The 21,506-nt window shown below is 41.1% G+C and overlaps 2 protein-coding genes across 2 annotated transcripts; both read left to right on the forward strand.

The window, feature by feature from the left end:
- The first annotated feature begins 3,822 nt into the window (after positions 1-3,822).
- On the forward strand, positions 3,823-5,283 carry LOC137073677 (CD209 antigen-like protein C). Its single transcript, XM_067442385.1, has 5 exons — positions 3,823-3,922; positions 4,206-4,577; positions 4,684-4,787; positions 4,860-4,963; positions 5,148-5,283. The coding sequence occupies exons 1-5, from the start codon at positions 3,823-3,825 to the stop codon at positions 5,281-5,283; spliced, it is 816 nt and encodes a 271-aa protein (XP_067298486.1).
- A 9,403-nt stretch (positions 5,284-14,686) lies between these two features.
- LOC137073852 (CD209 antigen-like protein C) lies at positions 14,687-20,834 on the forward strand. Its single transcript, XM_067442557.1, has 5 exons — positions 14,687-14,821; positions 19,381-19,752; positions 19,855-19,958; positions 20,109-20,212; positions 20,427-20,834. Exons 1-5 carry the CDS (start codon positions 14,713-14,715, stop codon positions 20,560-20,562), a joined length of 825 nt encoding a protein of 274 aa, XP_067298658.1. The 5' UTR covers positions 14,687-14,712; the 3' UTR covers positions 20,563-20,834.
- Positions 20,835-21,506: the final 672 nt, after the last annotated feature.

Here is a 21,506-nt window from a genome sequence, read left to right on the forward strand (position 1 = left end):
TTTTCACGGAGATGTTGCGGAGAGCCACTGCTTCCGGATATCGTGTTGCGTAGTCCACGATGACTAACGCAAAACGATGGCCGCGTGCGGATCGCTCTAATGGCCCGATGAGGTCCATCGCAATTCTCTCAAAGGGGACCTGCATTAATGGAAGGGGGCGCAAAGGCGCTTTTGGGGCGGCTAGTGGATTCACCAACTGACATTCCGGACAAGACGCGCACCACCTGCGCACGTTGTCATGAATGCCTGGCCAAAAAAATCAGGTCATGAGGCGATTCAGCGTGGCCGCCTGTCCCAGGTGACCCGCTATCGGATTAGAGTGAGCCGCCTGGAAAAGCATTTCCCGGCGGCTCTTTGGTACTAACAACTGGGTTGTATCTACCTTTGTCTGAGTGTCTTGGGTCACTCGATACAACCGATCCTTTATTATGGCAAAATAAGGATAAGAGACAGGCAAGGCAGGTTGGAGAGACTGGCCGTCGATAGATCGGACCTGCTGAAAGGCGTTTTTAAGGGTCTCATCCTGTGACTGCTCCAGAGGGAAGTCATCGCGGTCCGAGAGAATCAGTCTCTCGATCCCGCTCGGTTCCTCTGAAGCTGTCCCCAAGGGTCCCGTCTCAGTCTCCCCAAGCTGCACTCGCGCCGCCCCCCTCCTCGCCTTTTTCTCCCAAGCGGCATCCGCACATAACGACCCCAATAAAGCCGGAAAGGCGGGCCAATTCGTCCCCAGAATTAGTGGATGCCGGAGGTGTGGACTAACCGCGACCTCTACCTTATGCTTTTTCCCCCGAAACTGTATCGTGACTGGGACAACCGGATATTCCACCACATCCCCGTGCACACACCGCACCTTAACCATGCGGCTTGTATCCAATGCCCCAGGCTGCATCAGGCTTTGATGGATCGAGGTTTGGTTACATCCTGAATCCACCAAAGCCTGATATGTACCCCCCTTGATACTCACAGGAATTTGGTACTCTCCTGCTTGATCGAGGTTGGTCCGCTGTACGTCCGGGACCCGGATCATTGTCCCGATGTCCATCATAGGACATCGGTCCACAAAATGATCCGGATCGCCGCACCGCCAGCAGGCCAGCCCAGGCCTACCCGCCGCCCCTGCGGCGGGGAGTGGGTTGGAGAATGAGTGCGGGGAGGGGGTGGAACCAGAGCCATTGTCACCACCCGCCCCCCTGGGCGGAGCCCGCGAACTCCCGTACGGTCCAGGGCCCATCCCACCCCGGCCTCTGGGGGGAATGCGAGGAGGGCCCGGAGGGCGGGACTTAGGGAGAGGGACACTTTCGAGAGGGAGAGACAGAGGGGGGAGAGAGAGAGTGAGAAGTTAGAATGGGCTCGCCGACCCCCGGGCACGCCACCAGGTGGTCCTCCGCCAGGTTGATGGCCGTCTCCAGCGACGTGGGCCGGTGGCACTGGACCCACTCGGCGGTCTTCTTTGGGAGCCGAGCGATGAACTGCTCCAGCAGCACCAGATCGACAATGTGGTCCACGTCGCTTCCGCCGGCCAGGAGCCATCTGCGGCACGAGTCCCGGAGCTGTTGGGCCATCGCGAAGGGTCGGCCGGCCTTTCCCCACTCCAGGGAGCGGAACCTCTGTCTGTGTTGCTCCGGGGTCCGGCCGACCCGCTGAATGATGGCCCTCTTCAGGTCGTCGTATTTGAGGAGGTTCGCCACCGGTAGCTGTTGTGCGGCCGCCTGGGCTTCTCCTGACAGTAGTGGTATTAGGTGCACCGGCCACTGTGCCCGGGGCAAAGCGGCGCTCCTGATCTGCCCGAAGGTCCAGCATCGCCTGGTGTTGGTCTTGGTGGAGGGCCGCGAGGGAGGTGATGATGTCCGCAAATGGCGTGGCGGAGGGCGTCTGCATGGCGGCGGCGCGGTCCTACTTCCTTCCCGGGTTTCGGCACCAGTGTAGTAAGTTCGTGAATGTAGGAAGGAAGAGGACACGGGGGTCGGCTGGACGGTTGATATGCTCTCTTTATTTCTATTCAGTTCCACACTCAAGCGTGTGTAATCATTCAAACTCATAAACAAGATTCTCTTCCGGTTCACAGCACTTCCGGCTTCCGGGTCAACTCAGTGTCTCTGTGTGCGCGTATCAACCGTCCGTCTCTCTCTCTCGCTGCAGACCTCGCTGAACCACGCCCCCCTAGCCACAGCTATGCTATATTGTATAAAGTGTAATAAATGTAACTTGTCTGGAGTGCTAAATTGCAGAGCTGGTGCAAACGTATCCATATTGATATGATCAGATCAGACGCTTTCTCTTTAAAATGTCGTATTTGTTGTTGTTTTTTTATTGTTGTTTTTTTAAATAATAATTGCACAGCACATATTCACATATAGGCGATTCATCTAAACGGCGTCGGGATGTTCATTAACCGTATAACGCTGTGAAGGTAGCCAGTTTTTTTTAACCCCAAAGCAAAGTATGATCAAGAATACAAGTGTGTGTGTTGGAGAGAGATGCACGCAAAAAGAACTATACCAAACTAAGCTACTGATTTTAGTTGGTCTAAATCATGGGCGGCCAACTAAAATGGTCTAAATCAATTCCATTTGTTGCCTTCAGTAAATTAAATAGCTCAGTTTTTTTCTGCCTGTATTGGGCATAAGATTAGTAGCCGAATGAATGTGTGCATATTTTGAAGTAATTTAATAAACGTAGTCACCTTTCCTAGCCTTCAATAAATTAACGTGTCTGCAAAAATGATTCATAAAACATAAATATCAGTTAACCAGATTTACTTTCTTCACTGACGAAAATTGTCCCTGACATGGTTTTTAAGCTATTGTTATCAAATTTTTTTGGTCTTCAGAACATATTAAAATGCACATATGTAGATCATAGAAATCAAAATTTTCTCGGGGGTGCATGCCCCCGAACCCCCTTAACTACCTCACATTTGGAATCAGTGATTATAAAACTGTTCCTTTATTATGATTAAGGGATGTAGGTCCTATACAGAATAAGGCCTTAATATTTGATTTATAAGTAGCAATAAACAGCCAATATCCTAATATAGAATAGGACCCTAAACTAAAGTGTTACCATTTTTGTCATACCCTCACTGGGCCCATCATTACTAAGTTACGCCACTGTCTATAGTGCTTTAAAATTGTGTGTGTCTATCGGATGTATACAAACCGCCATATAGATGCAAAAAACAAACAAACAATAGTACCCCATTTAAATGCAGATGCATTTATAGAGAGAGCTATTATTATTATTATTATTATTATTATTTATTTGTTTATTTATTTTTTGCAATTTTTGCTTTGTACAGCAACATTTTGGTTGGCACCACCAAATCTCACTCTAAGTTTTTTTGAAAAGTTGGCAGCTATGTGAATATTCTGTTGTCACCCACTTGTCTGACTGTAAACAGGAAGTCATCATGCCACAATCACTTTCCTATCATCCTCGTCTCTATCCCTGAGCTCCACACCGATGCAAATCATCTTCCCCTTCCAGTTTATGGTCTTCAATACACCGTTTCAGTTCGGCCTGTTGTAGGGTGTTTGAGTGATCACAGATTCCTCTTGTTGGACGTCATAACTGCTAACCTGATCACAGGGTCAACTCATTGCTTTGACTATATGAGGTTGAATATGATTAATATATATGTTCAATCATACAGTAGTGTGAGTGTACAGAGAGTTTTAGAATGAGAATATCTAGATTTTTCTGTTTCTGAACTAATGAAACCACTTCCTGTGTAGGTTTAGAACTATTTAAAAACACGGCACATCCTAGACCACACCTCATCTGTGAACACGTACTGTAAAAGACTGTAAGTTTGAGCAAATAATGGAGTCAGGGACCTTTTACGTGTGCAGAAATATTAATAACCGATCGGGCCCTCGAACACAGAGTCGTCGCCAGGATGAAGAAAAAGATCGAAAGCAAAGTAAGGAGAAAGTTTCGTTTGAAGTAAAGATGGTGTCGCTAATGTTTGAGGGCATGAGAGCTGTTACGGAAATTATGGTTTTCTATGAAAAATGTGTAATTGTTTCTGATTTTATATGAAATGTTACATGTTTTACTGTATAGGAATTCCAGATGATTGTCATTATAAAAGAATAAACTCTTTATTTACAGACAAAGCTGGATTACTTACAAGGGATTGAAATGTTATCTAATATTATCGAGAGAATTGTCAATAATTGATGTGTGTTTTCTCTGTTTGTCAGGAGGAAGCAGGTGTTTGGTGTTGTTGACGGTGTGTCTCGGGCTCATTTGTGTTGTTCTGCTGATCTTCATCATCATCATCACAGCAGAGAGAGACCTGTTAAAGAGTTACAAGAACACAGCTGAAGAGTTAAACCAGACTATCAACAGCTTACAGGACAATTACACTGATCTAATGACTGAAAAAGACCAACTGAAGAACAACTTCAGCTCTCTGAGTCAGAAGAAACTGGAGCTGGAGACCAGAGTCAATGATCTCACTGCTGAGAAAGGCCAGTTACAGAGAAGAGTTGACTCTTTGAGTCAGGAGAAACTGGATTTAGAAAGAAAAGTCACATCTTTGGGTGAAGAATTAAAGGAAAAATCTAAACAAGGTCGGTACAAATCTGTTTTTAAGGAAGATTATTTTTTCATACTTTTCTTTATCTTTACCCATTGATTTTAAAAGGGAGTTTATGTATGAAACTCTGTGTGGTCCAGATGTTTTGTTCATGTCCAGTGAGTTGAAGAGCTGGTCTGACAGCAGGCAGTACTGCAGGGATCGAGGAGCTGATCTGGTCATTATCAACACTGAAGAGAAGCAGGTGTGTGTGTGCACGTGTGCATGTGTGTATGAAGGAGAAGAATCATACTTACTCCTGTTTTTATTCACACAGAGGTACATATCTTCATTCACCCAGGACAGAGTGTGGATTGGTTTGTCTGACATTCAGAACGAGGGGAACATGACATGGGTGGATAATTCACCACTGAAACAAGGGTAAGTGATAAAACACTCAGAGCAAAACATTGCAGATGTATTTTAAACATGAGACCGTCACAACTCACAAAAAACACAACCAAAGATGTGTTAGCTAAACACAACTCTTCTCTCCGTTACTCTTCTGCACTTTCGTTTTGGTCTTGGTTCTGTGCTAAGTTTACTCTTACCACATGTTATTCAGGTTCTGGTATGAAACAGAGCCAAACAACCAATATGGAGATGAGGACTGTGTTGAACTGATGCCTTCAGCCCCCATCCTGAACAACTGGAATGATCTCCCGTGCTCTGCGAAGCAAAAGGGGATTTGTGAGAAATAGGGAGCATGTTTTAATTGTATTTTTTTTATAGAATCAATTCAACATTTCTGAAGGAAGTCTCCCCTTTAATTTGATTTACTGCTTTCATGATATCAATTTATTTTATAACTTCCTATAACATACAAAACCACAAATGGAAATCAATTATAAGTGAAAGGAAAATGTAAAACTTTAAAATATGTATTGCTTTAATAAACGTATAACTAACAATAGCTGTGTGAACTGGGTGATCTGTGTGACCAAACCTCTGATCTGTTCATGTCTTGCTTCATCTCAATATGGTCTTATTCTAGCTGTTCTAGGGGGAAGAAGAGGGTTTTTTTTTTTTTTTTTTGCTTGTTTTTTGTTTAGTTTTGTTTTCTGAGCCGGCCTGAGCGCACTAGCTGCTGTTTTCTAGGCTGCTTCTCGGCCTGTCTCATGTACCCGTTGCATTGCTGTTCCGTCTTCAGGTATGACTATTTATACAAAAAATGTTATACATTTTGAAACATTGTATATAGCCCTACAGTATTTTTTACTCTTAAAGTACCACTGCAAATAATATATTTCCAAATAATACCTTTTTTTTCTTCAGAGAATTGTGTGATCGGTTATTGGCGAATTCCGGGCAGTATTTTTGTGCCTTTAATAGGCAGGCCACGGGCTTAACAACAGTCAATCCAAACAAAACTGAAAGTGAGCAACACAACCACAGAGTGCCTGCATCTAGAAGGTTAGAGAAGGGTACATGCTCACTTTGAGGAAGAAGTTTACCAGTTTAGCAGGCAATACATAGGTTTATTGAAGAGCTAGTCTGAGAGCAGGGATCATGGTGGTGATCTGGGGCCCTATTGGGGATTCTCTCTAAACCTATTCACAAAACTGCTGAGACGTTTACTAAAGAATTGAGAGAAGTCTTAAGCGAAGAGTAAGGGCGGGGTTGACCTCGTTGCTATGGATGATGTCATCACGCTTGCTAACTATGACCACAGTGATTGGCTGATAGGGGAGGGATCTCTGTATGCGATTTATTTATAGAAATATTTTGTTGAATGAGGTTTCATGTTGCTATATTCACATAAAATGTTTAAAATAAAAATGTTGCCCTATTCAAATAAAGGTTTTAAAAAGTAGGCTAAATGTCACTAATAAACTAGTATATGTTCAGTTAATTGTCAGACGCTAACATGTCTTCATCTTGAGAGATTGCAGAATTCAGGCGAACATATTTTTTTATAAACAAAACAAATGAGTGTGATGTTTCAATAAATCAACATCATTCTTTATCGTGTGCGCTTTATTAACATCAGAGTTTTGGTGGAACAAACATGCAACATTGACGACTTATCATGGCTGCATCCGAAACCTGGCTGCATCCGAAACCTGGAAAATGCTGCCTTCAGAGGACACATTTGAAGGCAGGAAAGCATCAAGCTGCGTCCGAATCTAATGTTTGCTTCACTTCCTATCTCCTGAGATACCTTCATCTGATGGATTTTTGAAGGCAGCGTACATGTATCCTTCGCTGCCTTTGATATCCCACAATCCTGTGCTTTCCATTCAGTGACAGTTGAGCTGGGGGAAAAAGATGGCGTCCAGAAGTTGCGTTTGCGGGTCAGTTTGTGCGTAAATGTACGATTTTTACCAACATATTACACTTCTGATGTCTAGTGAGAAATCACTACTGTAGTAATGAAATATGTTTAGTTCTCACCAAAGCTCTCTCTATTTTGCTGTAGATCATTAAAGTGTTACACTGCCTTAGAAGTTTGTCCAAAATTAGTGTTGTGCGGTGCCTTCATGCACAAAATGCTGCCTTACAAGTCATTGTCTGATGAGGCAACGAGTCAGCAGCCTAGGTTTTCGGACGCAGCCCATGAGTACCAGACTGCACTTCTCCAGTTGTTTTTAACACTGCAACTCAGCTCTTGGCAAGCACTTGGTCGCCACCTAATGGATAAGGAACATATTACACACAAAACATTTAACTGTTTTATATCCTTAACATATGTAATGTTGAACCATAAAATTACTGTAGTTGGAAACAACCCTTTTTTTCACAAACAATGTTTCTTTTCTTTTTTTCTTTTTTTTTTCTTCACATAAAATCCTTATATATCTCTGTGGAGCTGTGACAAGACGTCCAGACCTTGTTTTCACCCCTTTTGGTGAAATGATTGTTGTGTGACTGAAATCGGATTCAGATGGATCAGTTCAGGCAGAAGCCTCAAGTTGATCCTGACCCTGAGTTTCCTTCGACCCTTTTTGTCTGTTGAACTCAAGTGTGTGATGGTTCATTGTCACCGACTGTGGGCATTAGGTGTCTTCGATTTTGCCTAAATCGACGAAAGCAGATTAGATAAGGTACAACCGTGGTTTACCATTTCATTTACCATTTCACACTTTCTGAGAATAGTACCGGATCTTGTCCATCCTCTTTCAACATCCAGCTTGACTGCAACAGAAGTTCCAGAAGGGATCTCTGGTAATGTTCTGACACTGTTTCTTTTGTTGTAATACTTTCTATAGCTCCTTTTTGCTTTTTGATCAGCCTTTCTCACTTGTCGAAGATCAAGCCATTTAGGTTTCAGGTGCGACTAATGTGGGAACTGTAGTTCTTATTTGTCTACCTGTAGCTCTAGAGGTGTGGCTCTGTAGCTCATCAAAGCTGTAAATGGGTCAGACTGTTTCAGAATCTTTTTAACTGTTTGTACTGCCCTTTTCAGCCTCTCCATTTGACTGGGCATAATAAGGGCTCAAAGTAATATGCTGAAAATCATAGTCTCTAGCAAAGTCTTTGAAAGCACTTCCACTAAACTGTGGTCCATTATCGGTAACGAGAACATTGGGACAGCCTCATCATGCAAACATGTTCTTTAAGCAAGCACGTGTTGTTTTACCTGACAAGTCCTGAAGATGAGCTATGTCAATGTATCTTGAAAAATAGTCCACGACTACCAAGTAATGCTGCTTATTTACTTCACAGATATCAGCACCAATCCTCTCCCATGGACGATTGGCCTGTGGGATGGTTAGAAGTTGTTCTTTCCTTTGGGTAGGTCTTGATTCCAGACAATCCTTGCAGCTGTTAACTAACTGCAAGATTTCCTTACTTAAGCCTGGCCACCACAAACTACATCTGGCTCTCTCTCTACATTTCACAATCCCTTGGTTACCACTTGCAGTCTTTCGGACCTCTTATTTTGAGGAATTAGGATTCTGTCATCATAAAGCACAAGGTTCTGGAAAATTGACAAGTGATGGCGTGCACTGTAGTATGATTTAATGGCTTGTGGGACATTAGCAGCATACCTGGGCCAGCCATCAGTTACATACTGCCTGACCATTTGTAGCTCGAAATCTGTCTCCGTCTCTCTTTTCACAGATTCCAGTTTTGTGGTAGAGATTGACCATGCTCCCCTCACTGCATTCTCAAAAGCCTCCACTTCTTGCACTAACTGACCCCTGAAGAGATGGTTGACTGAGGGTGTTGTGAAAGCGCATAAGCGACCACCAGTTTCTCAGGTACATATTGTGTAACAGGATTATAACGCATCATCCGCAGTAACAACCTTTGACATCTCAAGGGAACTGAATCTAGATTCTTGGCATTGATCAATGGAATCAATGGTTTATGGTTGGTTTGCAGGATGAAACTTTCCAATCCACACAGGAACTTTGAGAATTTTTCACAGCACCACACAGCCGTCAGGCACTCAATCTATTACTTTGGGTCCAGGGTTCCAGGGTCTGTTTAACATTGTGTGTAATACCCGAGTCCATCAGACTCGGAGAACACCTAGCTGTGATCAGAGTCAGCACGGCTTGTGTGTTTTGTGTAACTTGCAAATTGTAAAATTAGGATAAGAAGTGTGAGCTGGGAAAGGTTAGAAGAAAAAAAAACGCGCTATCTCTCTCTCTCTTTCGCTCAAGCTCTCTCAGCCGTTTAGAAAGCGGAGAGATTTAATGCAAGCGCACGATAATAATGTACTCAACAATATAGTTAAAATTAGCAACAAAATCTCAGGTGAACTATCAGAAATGTTTTCTGTGACACTCAAATTGCGTGAAAAAGTTCACATTTCAGGTTGGTCCAGCTAACGTGTGAGTGCATGTCAAGTTTCTATGGCAACCCGAGCTTCCGCAGTGACTGTAATGACTTTAAAAATAATATGAATGAACCGTCTTGTTTAATCTTGAAGTTTTGGTGGTCAGACTCGACTCACAAAGATGATAGCAAATAAATAATGCTGACGTCAGCGGCCATGGCACCCAACGAGCAATCATTAGTCCAAAAGGGCAAACAGTACTTATGCAAATTTACTCGAGTCGAAATGCAAATCTGCAAAGACGCATGAATCCGTCACCATGACATAAAGTTTTACAGCTGAAATTATGAGAGAATTAAGAATGCTTGGAACAACAAGAGAGGAATATTATACATCACAATCAGGTACAAGGAAGGGAGACAACAGCCATTATATAGGTAGGCTGAGACAAAAAGTTATATTTTTTCACAACTTGTTTATTGACTTTTTAAGAGCAGTTTATTGTGGAATATGAGACAATCAGGTCCATTCGGGTCCGTGTCTTCCCGCCGGGTTCAGATCCAGCTTTCAAATATTAGTTTACATTTTGTTTACACTCATCTTCTACTAACGTTAGTTCCAGGCAGCATGTGTGCAGTTGAGTTCTGTTGACAGCTATGCGTCGCTCAACATGCGTCACTTACTCTGTAGCTCTGATTGGTTGTAGCTCTATCCAATTATGGTCTTTCCTGTGTCGGTTGAAATACACCCATAATCAAAGCCATCGGTACAATCATTTTTTTTATAATAGACGCGGGGCAAACTAAACAATCAAATTCCACATCAAATATGTTTTCCCCAAAATTTGTTTGTCATTGTTGGCAGTTATCATCACGATGATTTAATTTCAAGTATTGTTTTTTAAATAAGTTTCGTTTTAGTTAGTTATTTGATGCTATAAAAACTGGGGGTGTGACATCATGATTGATAGCTGAGATCAACGTCTTCTCTGAGTGAAGTTGTCACTGAGGCACTAACAGAATTTTTGGGGGATTTTTGGGAGCAGATTGGAGCTTTTGCTTTAATTTCTACATTACATAACTGTTTATTTCACACCAAGATAATCGTTCTGCATCTGTGAGAGTTTGGACGGGCTTTTGATATCACGGCTGTACTTCCTGCTCTCTACTGGGCAACTCCGGTCCCAAGATTTCAGCACCGTGCGCCGCATCTGATTCAACCTAGTGGCAACCTGCCGCGATCTCTCTTGAAGCAAATACAGAAGAAATGTAAACTACAGTTCCTCGACTGTCCACTAGGGACAGGCTCCAGAAGGAGCAGAATCTCATTGAGCCCCATGTTAAAATTCCCAACTTTACAGCAGAAAAAAAACATGTTTACAGCCTAGTACAAATTATAGTTTTGGTCTATATTGTAACCGACCCCAAATACTACGAAAGGTTAATTCACAGGTTCTCTACTGGACAATGAATTTACTGTGGGCTCAATAACCAAGAAAACACACAAGTACTCAAGAGACAAAATATAACTTTTTTTTTTTTTATGGACAATGGTATTAAAACTCAGGGGGCGCCAGGTTAATAGTGGGAGGCTTGTCCACGGACCGCATAGTCATCGTTGTTCTGAGCTTGAGACGGACTTGATAATAGCGTGTAATTTTCTCACTCAAACCACTGCCACCTGCTGCTGCTTTTAGAGTGAAACGCTGCACATAACTGCTTGTCTAGGATATGTAATCCTCTGTAATAATTAGTAATAATTGCATATTATCCGCGAAAAGGAGCTAGCAAAAGATCCAGTGTGTATCTGTATTTGCACTCGTCAAATGATTACATTTCCAGCGTGTTTTCACCTCGGTGAGTAATGTATCCAATCACAGACATGTTTGTGGACTTCTACTACGGAATTGGCCAATCACAGGTGTTTGATTTAGAATTACTCACCGCTCGAGCGCTTTTCCAGGCGCTGAGTTCAGTTAAACATGCGCAGCAATCCTCTGTAAGTGCAGACATTGTGAAAATAAGAGATTCGTTGTATACCAACGTCACTGCGGAACTTTGTGAGATTGCGTTTATTGAATGAGTGACAGCTTTTAGTGAATATAAAGTATATTACCACCACTACACGCTTCAAAACACTGACCCATCCACATATACATGCGGGATTCACTCGAAAAATGTGATGAATGACAGTTATAAACATTCTTGTCGAAATGAGGCTCCTAAAAATGTCAGGAAAACATGATTCCTGGCTGCATATCATTATCCATGGATCACTGACTCTTTGGTAAGTTGTAAGGATCGTTTGCTCTACTCGTGTTTTCCTCCATTAACTCCAGTCAAGCAGCTGCTCTTCTGCCACTCAGCCCCGGCTGAGGGGGCGTGTTACGGCGGGAAAGTGACGTCGATGCATTCCCTCTATATCAAACCTACTGTTTTGATTATATTTTAAAATGTGTATCGACTTAGAAATTAAATAAGAAAAAAACTGTTCCTGAAAATATCATGCATTATTGATAAAACAAATAAATGTTTAATTTGACCATTTTACAATCCATTGTTTCCAAAATTTAAAATAATACTTTATGATGTTTCCAAACGTGATTAGTTTTATACACTTAACCTGTATTTCGTTCCTCTGAACAAATAAAACGCATGCGCGGCTCATCGGTTCTCAGTATTGAACGTGTCCGACAGAAATGGTTTTCGTTTTGTACTGTTGATCCGAGAACCACTATGTTCGGTTACATGCACATGCTCAGTATCAGCTGCTCGTGAGTTCATCGGATGTCTCGATCTCTCAGCAAAACATGTCTCACTTCAGCTAACGATTGGAGTTACAACATCTACTTCAAGATATTAGTTTGTTTCTAGTTTTCTAGTGAGATTGTCACGCATGTCAGAAAATTAATAACTATAGTCAGAGGTGGAAAGTCCAGGGGTCAGAAAGTGAAAGTCCTGCCATATTTTTATTCCACTCATGAACTCAGTCAGCTGATTTCACTCATTAATTCTTCCTCCTTTGCTACTTAGCAAATCTAGGTGATTGGAACAAAATACAGAGCCAGACTTTTTATTTTCTGAACCTGGACTTTCCACCTCTGTTCACATTTCAAAGTCTCTGCTGCCCTGTGGTGGACAACTGGAGACTCTGACAATCACAAGATCTCATCAGAGGATTAAACAACTCCACAAACAGCATTACCAGCTTCACACATTACTAACCAGACTGACTTTATTCCTGGGAGGGCTTACTGCAACAGACGAGAAAAACTCTACCGGCTGGAAAAAGAGCACGCAATGAGATTTAACATGCGCGTAGTTTGAAAACAGCTGATTGGGAGGGCTCAAGCCGTATCTGACGGGAGATTAGAATCACAGCGTCAGATGAGTGAGCCCTACGAAATCGATAAACGGGGTGTCTCATTTAATAAAAAATGACTGACCAAGGGAGCCCTCCCAGCCTCCATCAGGAGCAGTTTCCTGGCATCAGGTGAGTGGATACTGTCGGCCAACGGTACGGAGAAAGAGATGGGGAAACACCTGGCAGGAGAGCTCTCATGGCATCCGATGGGAGATCAAGACTCACTGCAATCGGAAGGGTAAGCCTTGCTGGCAGACGGGTGGAAGGTAAAGAATAGATGTTTGTCCAGGAGAGCTTTTGCAGCGTCCAAAAGGAGATCAAACTCATGGTATCGGACGAGTAAACCTCGCTGGGTGGGAAAAAGAAAAAGATGGATAGTGAACGGGAGGGCCCTCCGGGTGTCTGATGGGAGATCAAGACTCACTGCATCAAATGGATAAACCTTGCCAGATGGAAAGGGAGAAAAGATGGAAGTTTTTTTTTTTTTTTTAAATCCCTTTGATCGGGATGTTGAGAACTCTTTATCTCCAAACTCAGAGGCATACCTCAATTGTGAAAAAAAATGAAAGCACCTCAATTAACCTTTGCTGTACCCAACCTGGAGGCGCCTAACAACTGTGTTATTAATTAGTTTTCATTACAACCCCTGAGTAACTGCAGCATCAGATCTTGCAGTAATATATATTTTTTTTAAATCCTATGACTGATTGTTATAGGCTAATTATGCAGGATCTGATGCTGCAGTAACTCAGGGGTTGTAATGAAAATGCATTAATATAAAAATATTCTAAACCCTTTTGACAATTAGAGCATTAGACTCTGCATTATATCAAGGATTTTGTTTATATGTGATGATGTTTTCATAATCAATTTATTAACAACATTGCTTCATGATATTTTCTCTTGACTCTTTGTTCCTTAACAAATGTGTCTCACAAACACAAAGCAGCCAGAGAACTATTAACATTACACAGTCATGGGTCAAGAGCCCAACTAAAGCAAACACTGATCTCCATCATGGTGACTTCAAACAAAACTATTTTCATTAAAACAGAAATAAAGTCCATCTGGTTAGTTATAAGTTAGTTCACATATGATTGTTAGGTTTAGTAACTTACAAATTTGTACTTATCAAATTTAAGATGGCATCACAATTAAAAAGTCTCCATCTTATTTTCAATCAGCAATAGACGAGGCTAAAAGGACTGCCTTTTATAAATGTCCTCCAATCAGTGAATTAGTTCTCGTTGCCAGACAGAACTCCTTGCATGGCCAATCACATCTGAGCAAGACCAGAGTGAGCTTTTTTATGATTAATTATGATTTTGAGTTCATAAAAACTGAAATCTTAAGTTTATGCATTCAGGTAGGTTGTAGGTTAATAAGTTATACTAACTTATATTTTTTAATTTGGACTAAACTAATATTTAGTCAAGATTACTTGATTTGTTTAAGTAAAGACAACATTAGGGTTTACAGTGTTGTTGCTATAATAAACTCAAAACATCCAGTTTCTCACAACATGCTTTTGTGCTGTAGTTTTACTTTTGATAAAATGGCCAAACACCTTAATTTTTACTAGGAAACAGTTTTTTGTATTTATTCAATATTTCATTCTGTATCTGTTTATTGCTCTATGGATACATTTGCTGCAGTCCAGCAGGGCTCAGCAGAAAGCAGGTTTATCAGAGAGGAAAAGAAACATCAGATTCACGGCACTTGCTGCTGTTTCCTGCATCATCAACACAAAGGTCCAGTTTGGCCTGTTTAAGGGTGTTTGAGTCCATTTGAGTGGTCACAGATTCCTCTGGTTAGTGTTTGAAGCTGATAACGTGGCTGAGTGTACAATACACACAAAGAGTAGTATTAAGTCTGTAGAGAGTTTTTAAGTTGAACTGCAAGTCTTAATTCTTGTTGAAGGCTGGTGTGAAATGAACCCACTTCCTGTGAACGTTTAACACTATACTGTAAAAATACTACATATCATTATAAAGATCACAGCTCATCTGTGAGGACGTGCTTTCAGACGCAGTGAATAATGGATTCAGAGAACATTTATCAAAATGTTGAATGCAGACCTATTGAGGACACAACTGGACCTCAAACACTGAGTAACGGTCAGGATAAAGGAAAAGATGAAAAGCACAGTAAGCAGAAAATTACTTTAAAGGCGATTGTCTGGTGTTACAGAGCATGTTATTAATGGTGTCAGTGTTTGAGGAAGTGTCACACAATAAAAAAAATAAAATAAAAAAAAACATGTCTTGGAACAATATAGGCTATATCGATGTTTCTGCCTTTTGTATTTAATGTATTAATTTTATTTTACTTGTTCAATGTTTATGTATAGTAATTTAACCATATATCAGTGTTTGTCTTGTACCAAGACTAGGGTAAGTTACCTAAAAAGGTTGATTTGAAACCCAGCTAATCCAATCAGTCACAATTGTGATCACAATTTTGTGACCAGCAACTTAATGTTCAATAATGCAAATTTAAGATGTCTAATGAGTTCTGGGCAAGTCAAACATTGTTGGGTAGTTTGGTCACGTGACCACACACATTTATTTCCCGATACTGTCATTTTAAAACAATTACGACTTCAAAGCTCAGAAATGACAGGCAAGTTGTCTAAGTTCATTTTTGAATAGCTCATACAATTTTTGCACACAACATGTAAGGGTTATCTATACATATTGCCCGACTAAAGCAAATACTGATCACCATAATGGTGACTTCATTATTTTCAGTAAATCATCGACATCTAAACTGATAATTCTCAGTAAGAGCTTCTGTAGTCGTCTGACAGAAATAAAGTCAGTCTGGTTAGTAATGTGTGAAGCTGGTAATGCTGTTTGTGGAGTTGTTTAATCCTCTGATGAGATCTTGTGATTGTCAGAGTCTCCAGTTGTCCACCACAGGGCAGCAGAGACTTTGAAATGTGAACAGAGGTGGAAAGTCCAGGTTCAGAAGATAAAAAGTCCTGTTCTGTATTTTGTCTCAAACACCTGGATTTGCTAATAGCAAAGGCTGGAAAACCGTGACAGTTAAGGGGTTAAATTCTTTTATTTTTTACAACACCGGCAAAGATCGTTTATTCCAGCACGCGTGCAGACAGGGTTGCCAAGTTTTTTACAACAAAACCTGCCAACTACTAGCCCTAAACAATAGCTTCTCGGGGGTTCTCCAGAGAAAAAAATGGCGTTTGGGGAGTAAAATGTGTTATTTTGTCAAGATTGCCTGCTAAAATTCGCACTCATGGGTCTTTATATCACATAATAGTCGCTTCAACCCGCGGACTTGGCAACACAGTGCAGTTGAGCTCTGTTGGCGTCGCTTCGTTGCTCTGATTGGTTGTAGGTCTGCCCAATTGAGGTCTTTCCTGGTTGGGTTGAAACACGCCCCATAATCACAGCCCAATGGAGCAGTTTCAGACTCATAAGCCCTATTCGGACTGGATTAGTTTAACATGGGGACATGGGGGTAAAGTCATTTTACCTCAGGACGTCTGTAATATAAATGGCCAATTCGCACGGGATAAGACATCTCAGTAAAACTAGCAGAAGTGGGAGGAGTAACTCGCTTTAAGCACCTCCTTGACGTCATGTGCGTATGACGTTACCGTTATAACGTGAGCAAACACACAACCTGAGCGCCAGTCTGAACTCCGTCTCCAATATATATGTGTGTTTTAATAAACAGTTAGGTCCAGTCTAACGATTCTGATTGGATTATGTTGGTAATAGACACTTTCCTAGAGCTAAAATAAGTGTTGTGCCTCTAATAAATGCTTTTGATCTTCTTTTTGCTTTAAATGATATGCGGAAAATACTGGACATTTTCCACAGATTTGTCCCACCACCTACAATGCAACCGAATGCTTCAAGCGCCTCCAAGGTCGCAAAATGTGCTCTTTTTTAACTTTTAAACAGCCAATGACGGAATTTTACCATACATTTTTACAGCAGGTCTATTCAAACGGGATTAGTATTACCTAATCTTTACTGACATTAGCCCTATTCAGACTGGATTAGTTTAACATGGGGACATGGGGGTAAAGTCATTTTACCTCAGGACGTCTGTAATATCAATGGCCAATTCGCACGGGATAAGACATCTCAGTAAAACTAGCAGAAGTGGGAGGAGTAACTCGCTTTACGCACCTCCTTGACGTCATGTGCGTATGACGTTACCGTTATAACGTGAGCAAACACACATCCTGAGCGCCAGTCTGAACTCCGTCTCCAATATATATGTGTGTTTTAATAAACAGTTAGGTCCAGTCTAACGATTCTGATTGGATTATGTTGGTAATAGACACTTTCCTAGAGCTAAAATAAGTGTTGTGCCTCTAATAAGTGCTTTTGATCTTCTTTTTACTTTAAATGATAAACCTCTGGTAATAATTACTTTACCCCCACGTCCCCATGTTAAACTAATCCAGTCCAAATAGGGCTATATTCTGACTAGAATTGACTATCACCACGTCAGGCTAATTACATTATGGAAAATAATGAACTTTATCACAATATGCTAATTTTTTGAGAAGGACCTGTATACTTCTATCTGTCTGTCTATCTATATGTAGCGCCCCCTTCTGTACACTGATGGGGGAAGGCTAACCTGAATTCTTTTGGGCTCTAAAATCCCCTAAACGTCTATTAGTTTAATAAGGGCAAGTGGTTAATAAGGTTGCTGGTGTTCTCAAATAAACCCACCGGTGTGAATGGTAATGAAATAATGGCAACAACAATTAAAGAAAAGGGTAATCCTTTTACTGAATATAAAAAATAAATAAAAAACACAAGAATGTAAATGGACAAACACTCAAAAGAGAATTGACAGGGTAACGCCTGTTGAATCTAATAGCCGGCACAAATCAAATATCACAGTCCTCGTTGCAGGTCTGAATCGATGCTCTGGTTCGTTGGAACCAAAAACTCACGGCTATACTTCACTCCGTGAAGCAAATAAATAAATAAACAAATGAGCTCACCACTTGTGTTGGACAACAGTAATGTCTCTGCCGATCGCGCACGCTGACCCGGTCCTGCCAAGCTTTCTTTATTCAGACGAATGTTCCAGACTCCCTCTCTGGTTTGTTTAGTCAACAAACTTATTTAAACCTGTTTAACACTGTGAAGCTGCTTTGAAACAATCGTTATTGTAAAAGCGCGATATAATTAAAGCTGATTGACTGATTACCTGTTGTAAAACCACCCAAACATTAGCCTAGGGGGCGTTCACACAAAGCATGCTTCTTCATTCAAATGCTCTACTCCATTGTTTTTCTATACACTAGTCTGACGTGCAAAACCGTTTTGCTTGCTACTGCTAAGGTTTAGTCGCATACAATGGTCCATTAACCAAATCATCATCAATTTATTTCAGCCTCCGGATCTGATTCTGGATCATATATGTATTAGTTGAATCTGATTGATAGACATTGTTTATTAGGGTAATATTTTCTTCTCCACCCTTGAGGATGTCACAGCTTTCAGACACTCTCATGCAATAGCTGCGACTCTGCTCCGCCCACACGATACGCGTCCATTTGTTGTTGTTTTTCCGGAAGGACTCAGTACAGCCTATCTTTCTTTTATAAATATTAGGGGTGTCCCTGACTAAGGATTTACATATTCTAATCAGAATTTTCTAATCTCTGTATGGTCGACCGATAGTCGAATCATCTATGTGTGTGTGTAAACCATAGACCGGAACAAATAAACGGTGTAAACGGGTTGGGAAGGGCAGGACACTAGTCAGCAGGAGGCTAAGACTATTTTTATTTTACTTTACACACGGCACACAGCCAACACTTTTAATAAAGTGATCAAAACTAGGCTAACGTTACACTACATTAACCGTTCTCTCATAACATTTAAAAGCCGCGATCGAAACACAGAACATCACACAAATATATAAAAGAACATTTTGATAAATAAACCTACAAACAATACCTGCCTAGTGAGGAAAAGAACACTTTGAGTGCGTTTATATGCACGTTCTTAAGCCGATTGTGCCTGAAGGGGGTCGCCCACCGGACTGAAGCTCAGCGCCGTGTCTCAGGGATCTCACACCAGGCAGACGTGAACATTATATACGCGCAAGCTCAATTTTGAATCGACTTCTGACAGAAGAGCTGCACGATGAGTGTATCTTGTAGCACAGGGTGAAATCAGTACATTCACGATTTGAGGGAAATATACATTTAATCGCTGCTGACAGGCGTCAAATGCCGCCGTCAGTGTATATGTGTTCGGATTTCAAAGGCCCGCATCCGTTGCGAAGCTCAGTGCCCTTAAAAGGGCGATCGCTCAGCGGTGCGAGTCCTGCGACGCGTCTTTATAACACTAATATTGAGCACCCCCATATTGCCAAAATGGTATGATCCTCGTTTCATAACACCCGCGAAGATTCGACCATGAGATCAGTGATCGAATCCGGTCCTGCATATCGATGCATCGAATCTTCGACTATTAGGGGTCACCCCTAATAAATATAATAAAACTAAAGACTTTTCGGAGATATGAAGGATGCAATACTACTCTATAGGTACTCAAGATTGACATGAGATTGACTGAAACTGTGTGTGTGTGTGTGTGTGTGTGTGTGTGTGTGTGTGTGTGTGTGTGTGTGTGTGTGTGTGTGTGTGTGTGTGTGTGTGTCTGTCCCTTAATTGATGTGTGTTTTCTCTGTTTGTCAGGAGGAAGCAGGTGTTTGGTGTTGATGACGGTGTGTCTCGGGCTCATTTGTGTTGTTCTGCTGATCTTCATCATCCTCATCACAGCAGAGAGAGACCTGTTAAAGAGTTACAAGAACACAGCTGAAGAGTTAAACCAGACTATCAACAGCTTACAGGACAATTACACTGATCTAATGACTGAAAAAGACCAACTGAAGAACAACTTCAGCTCTCTGAGTCAGAAGAAACTGGAGCTGGAGACCAGAGTCAATGATCTCACTGCTGAGAAAGGCCAGTTACAGAGAAGAGTTGACTCTCTGAGTCAGGAGAAACTGGAGTTAGAAAGAACAGTCACGTCTTTGGGTGAAGAATTAAAGGAAAAATCTAAACAAGGTACAAATCTGTTTTTAAGGAAGATTATTTTTTCATACTTTTCTTTATCTTTACCCATTGGTTTTAAAAGGGAGTTTATATATGAAACTCTGTGTGGTCCAGATGTTTTGTTCATGTCCAGTGAGTTGAAGAGCTGGTCTGACAGCAGGCAGTACTGCAGGGATCGAGGAGCTGATCTGATCATTATCAACACTGAAGTGAAGCAGGTGTGTGTGTGTGTGTGTGTGTGTGTGTGTGTGTGTGTGTGTGTGTGTGTGTGTGTGTGTGTGTGTGTGTGTGTGTGTGTGTGTGTGTGTGTGTGTGTGTGTGTGTGAAGGAGAAGAATCACACTTATTCCTGTTTTTATTCACACACAGAGGTACATATCTTCATTCACCAAGGAGAGAGTGTGGATTGGTTTGTCTGACATTCAGAACGAGGGGATCATGACATGGGTGGATAATTCACCACTGAAACAAGGGTAAGTGATAAAACACTCAGAGCAAAACATTGCAGATGTATTTTAAACATGAGACCGTCACAACTCTAAAGAATAAGCGAAGACACGACTCTTTCACAAAAAAACACAACCAAAGATGTGTTAGCTAATCACAACTCTTCTCTCCGTTACTTTTCTGCACTTTCGTTTTGCTCTTGCTTCTGTGCTAAATGTACTCTTACCACATGTTATTCAGGTTCTGGTATAAAACAGAGCCAAACAACCAAGATGGAGATGAGGACTGTGTTGAACTGATGCCTTCAGCCCCCATCCTGAACAACTGGAATGATCTCCCGTGCTCTGCGAAGAAAAAGGGGATTTGTGAGAAATAGGGAGCATGATTTAATTGTATTTTTTTTATAGAATCAATTCAACATTTCTGAAGGAAGTCTCCCCTTTAATTTGATTTACTGCTTTCATGATATCAATTTAATTTTATAAGTTTCTATAACATACAAAACCACAAATGGAAATCAATTATAAATGAAAGGAAAATGTAAAACTTTAAAATATGTATTGCTTTAATAAATGTATAGCTAACATTAGCTGTGTGAACTGGGTGATCTGTGTGACCAAACCTCTGATCTGTTCATGTCTTGCTTCATCTCAATATGGTCTTATTCTAGCTGTTCTAGGGGGAAGAAGAGGTTTTTTTTTTTTTTTTTTTTTGCTTGTTTTTTGTTTAGTTTTGTTTTCTGAGCCGGCCTGAGCGCACTAGCTGCTGTTTTCTAGGCTGCTTCTCGGCCTGTCTCATGTACCCGTTGCATTGCTGTTCCGTCTTCAGGTATGACTATTTATACAACATTTTTTATACATTTTGAAACATTGTATATAGCCCTACAGTATTGTTTTACTCTTAAAATACCACTGCAAATAATATATTTCCAAATAATACCTTTTTTTTATATTGTACCATGAGAGCACATCAAGTTTACAAGCAACGAATCTCTGCTTACAAGCGGAATCTCAATCCATTCTCTCGCACAAAACTGGACTCACAGAAATTGCGTGTGCGCTCACATTTCAAATCAAATCAAATCAAAGTGTTTATTGTCATATGTACAGACAGAAAGCATGTTTCCCTGTGCAATGAAATTCTTACTTTGCCGTCCATGGTAAATGTCACAAAAAAGAAAATAAAAAAAATAAAAATAAGATAAATATATAAATATAAAAGAGCAAATAAATAAAAAAAATTAAAAGTACTTAAGAGTAAAGTAGTAAAGTGAGGTAGTGCAGTCCTGATAATGTAAAGTGGGGTAGTGCAGTCCTGATA

This window comes from Pseudorasbora parva, chromosome 4 (assembly GCF_024679245.1).
Source record: "Pseudorasbora parva isolate DD20220531a chromosome 4, ASM2467924v1, whole genome shotgun sequence".
NCBI classification, from domain to species: Eukaryota; Metazoa; Chordata; class Actinopteri; order Cypriniformes; family Gobionidae; genus Pseudorasbora; species Pseudorasbora parva.

Coding starts and splice junctions, on each gene's coding strand:
- LOC137073677 (XM_067442385.1), top strand. CDS start 3,823: ATGGAGTCAGGGACCTTTTACGTGTGCAGAAATATTAATAACCGATCG. Junction 4,578..4,683: donor AAAGGAAAAATCTAAACAAG/GTCGGTACAAAT, acceptor TGTGTGGTCCAG/ATGTTTTGTTCATGTCCAGT. Junction 4,788..4,859: donor TCAACACTGAAGAGAAGCAG/GTGTGTGTGTGC, acceptor TTATTCACACAG/AGGTACATATCTTCATTCAC.
- LOC137073852 (XM_067442557.1), top strand. CDS start 14,713: ATGGATTCAGAGAACATTTATCAAAATGTTGAATGCAGACCTATTGAG. Junction 14,822..19,380: donor AGGAAAAGATGAAAAGCACA/GTAAGCAGAAAA, acceptor TCTGTTTGTCAG/GAGGAAGCAGGTGTTTGGTG. Junction 20,213..20,426: donor AATTCACCACTGAAACAAGG/GTAAGTGATAAA, acceptor CATGTTATTCAG/GTTCTGGTATAAAACAGAGC.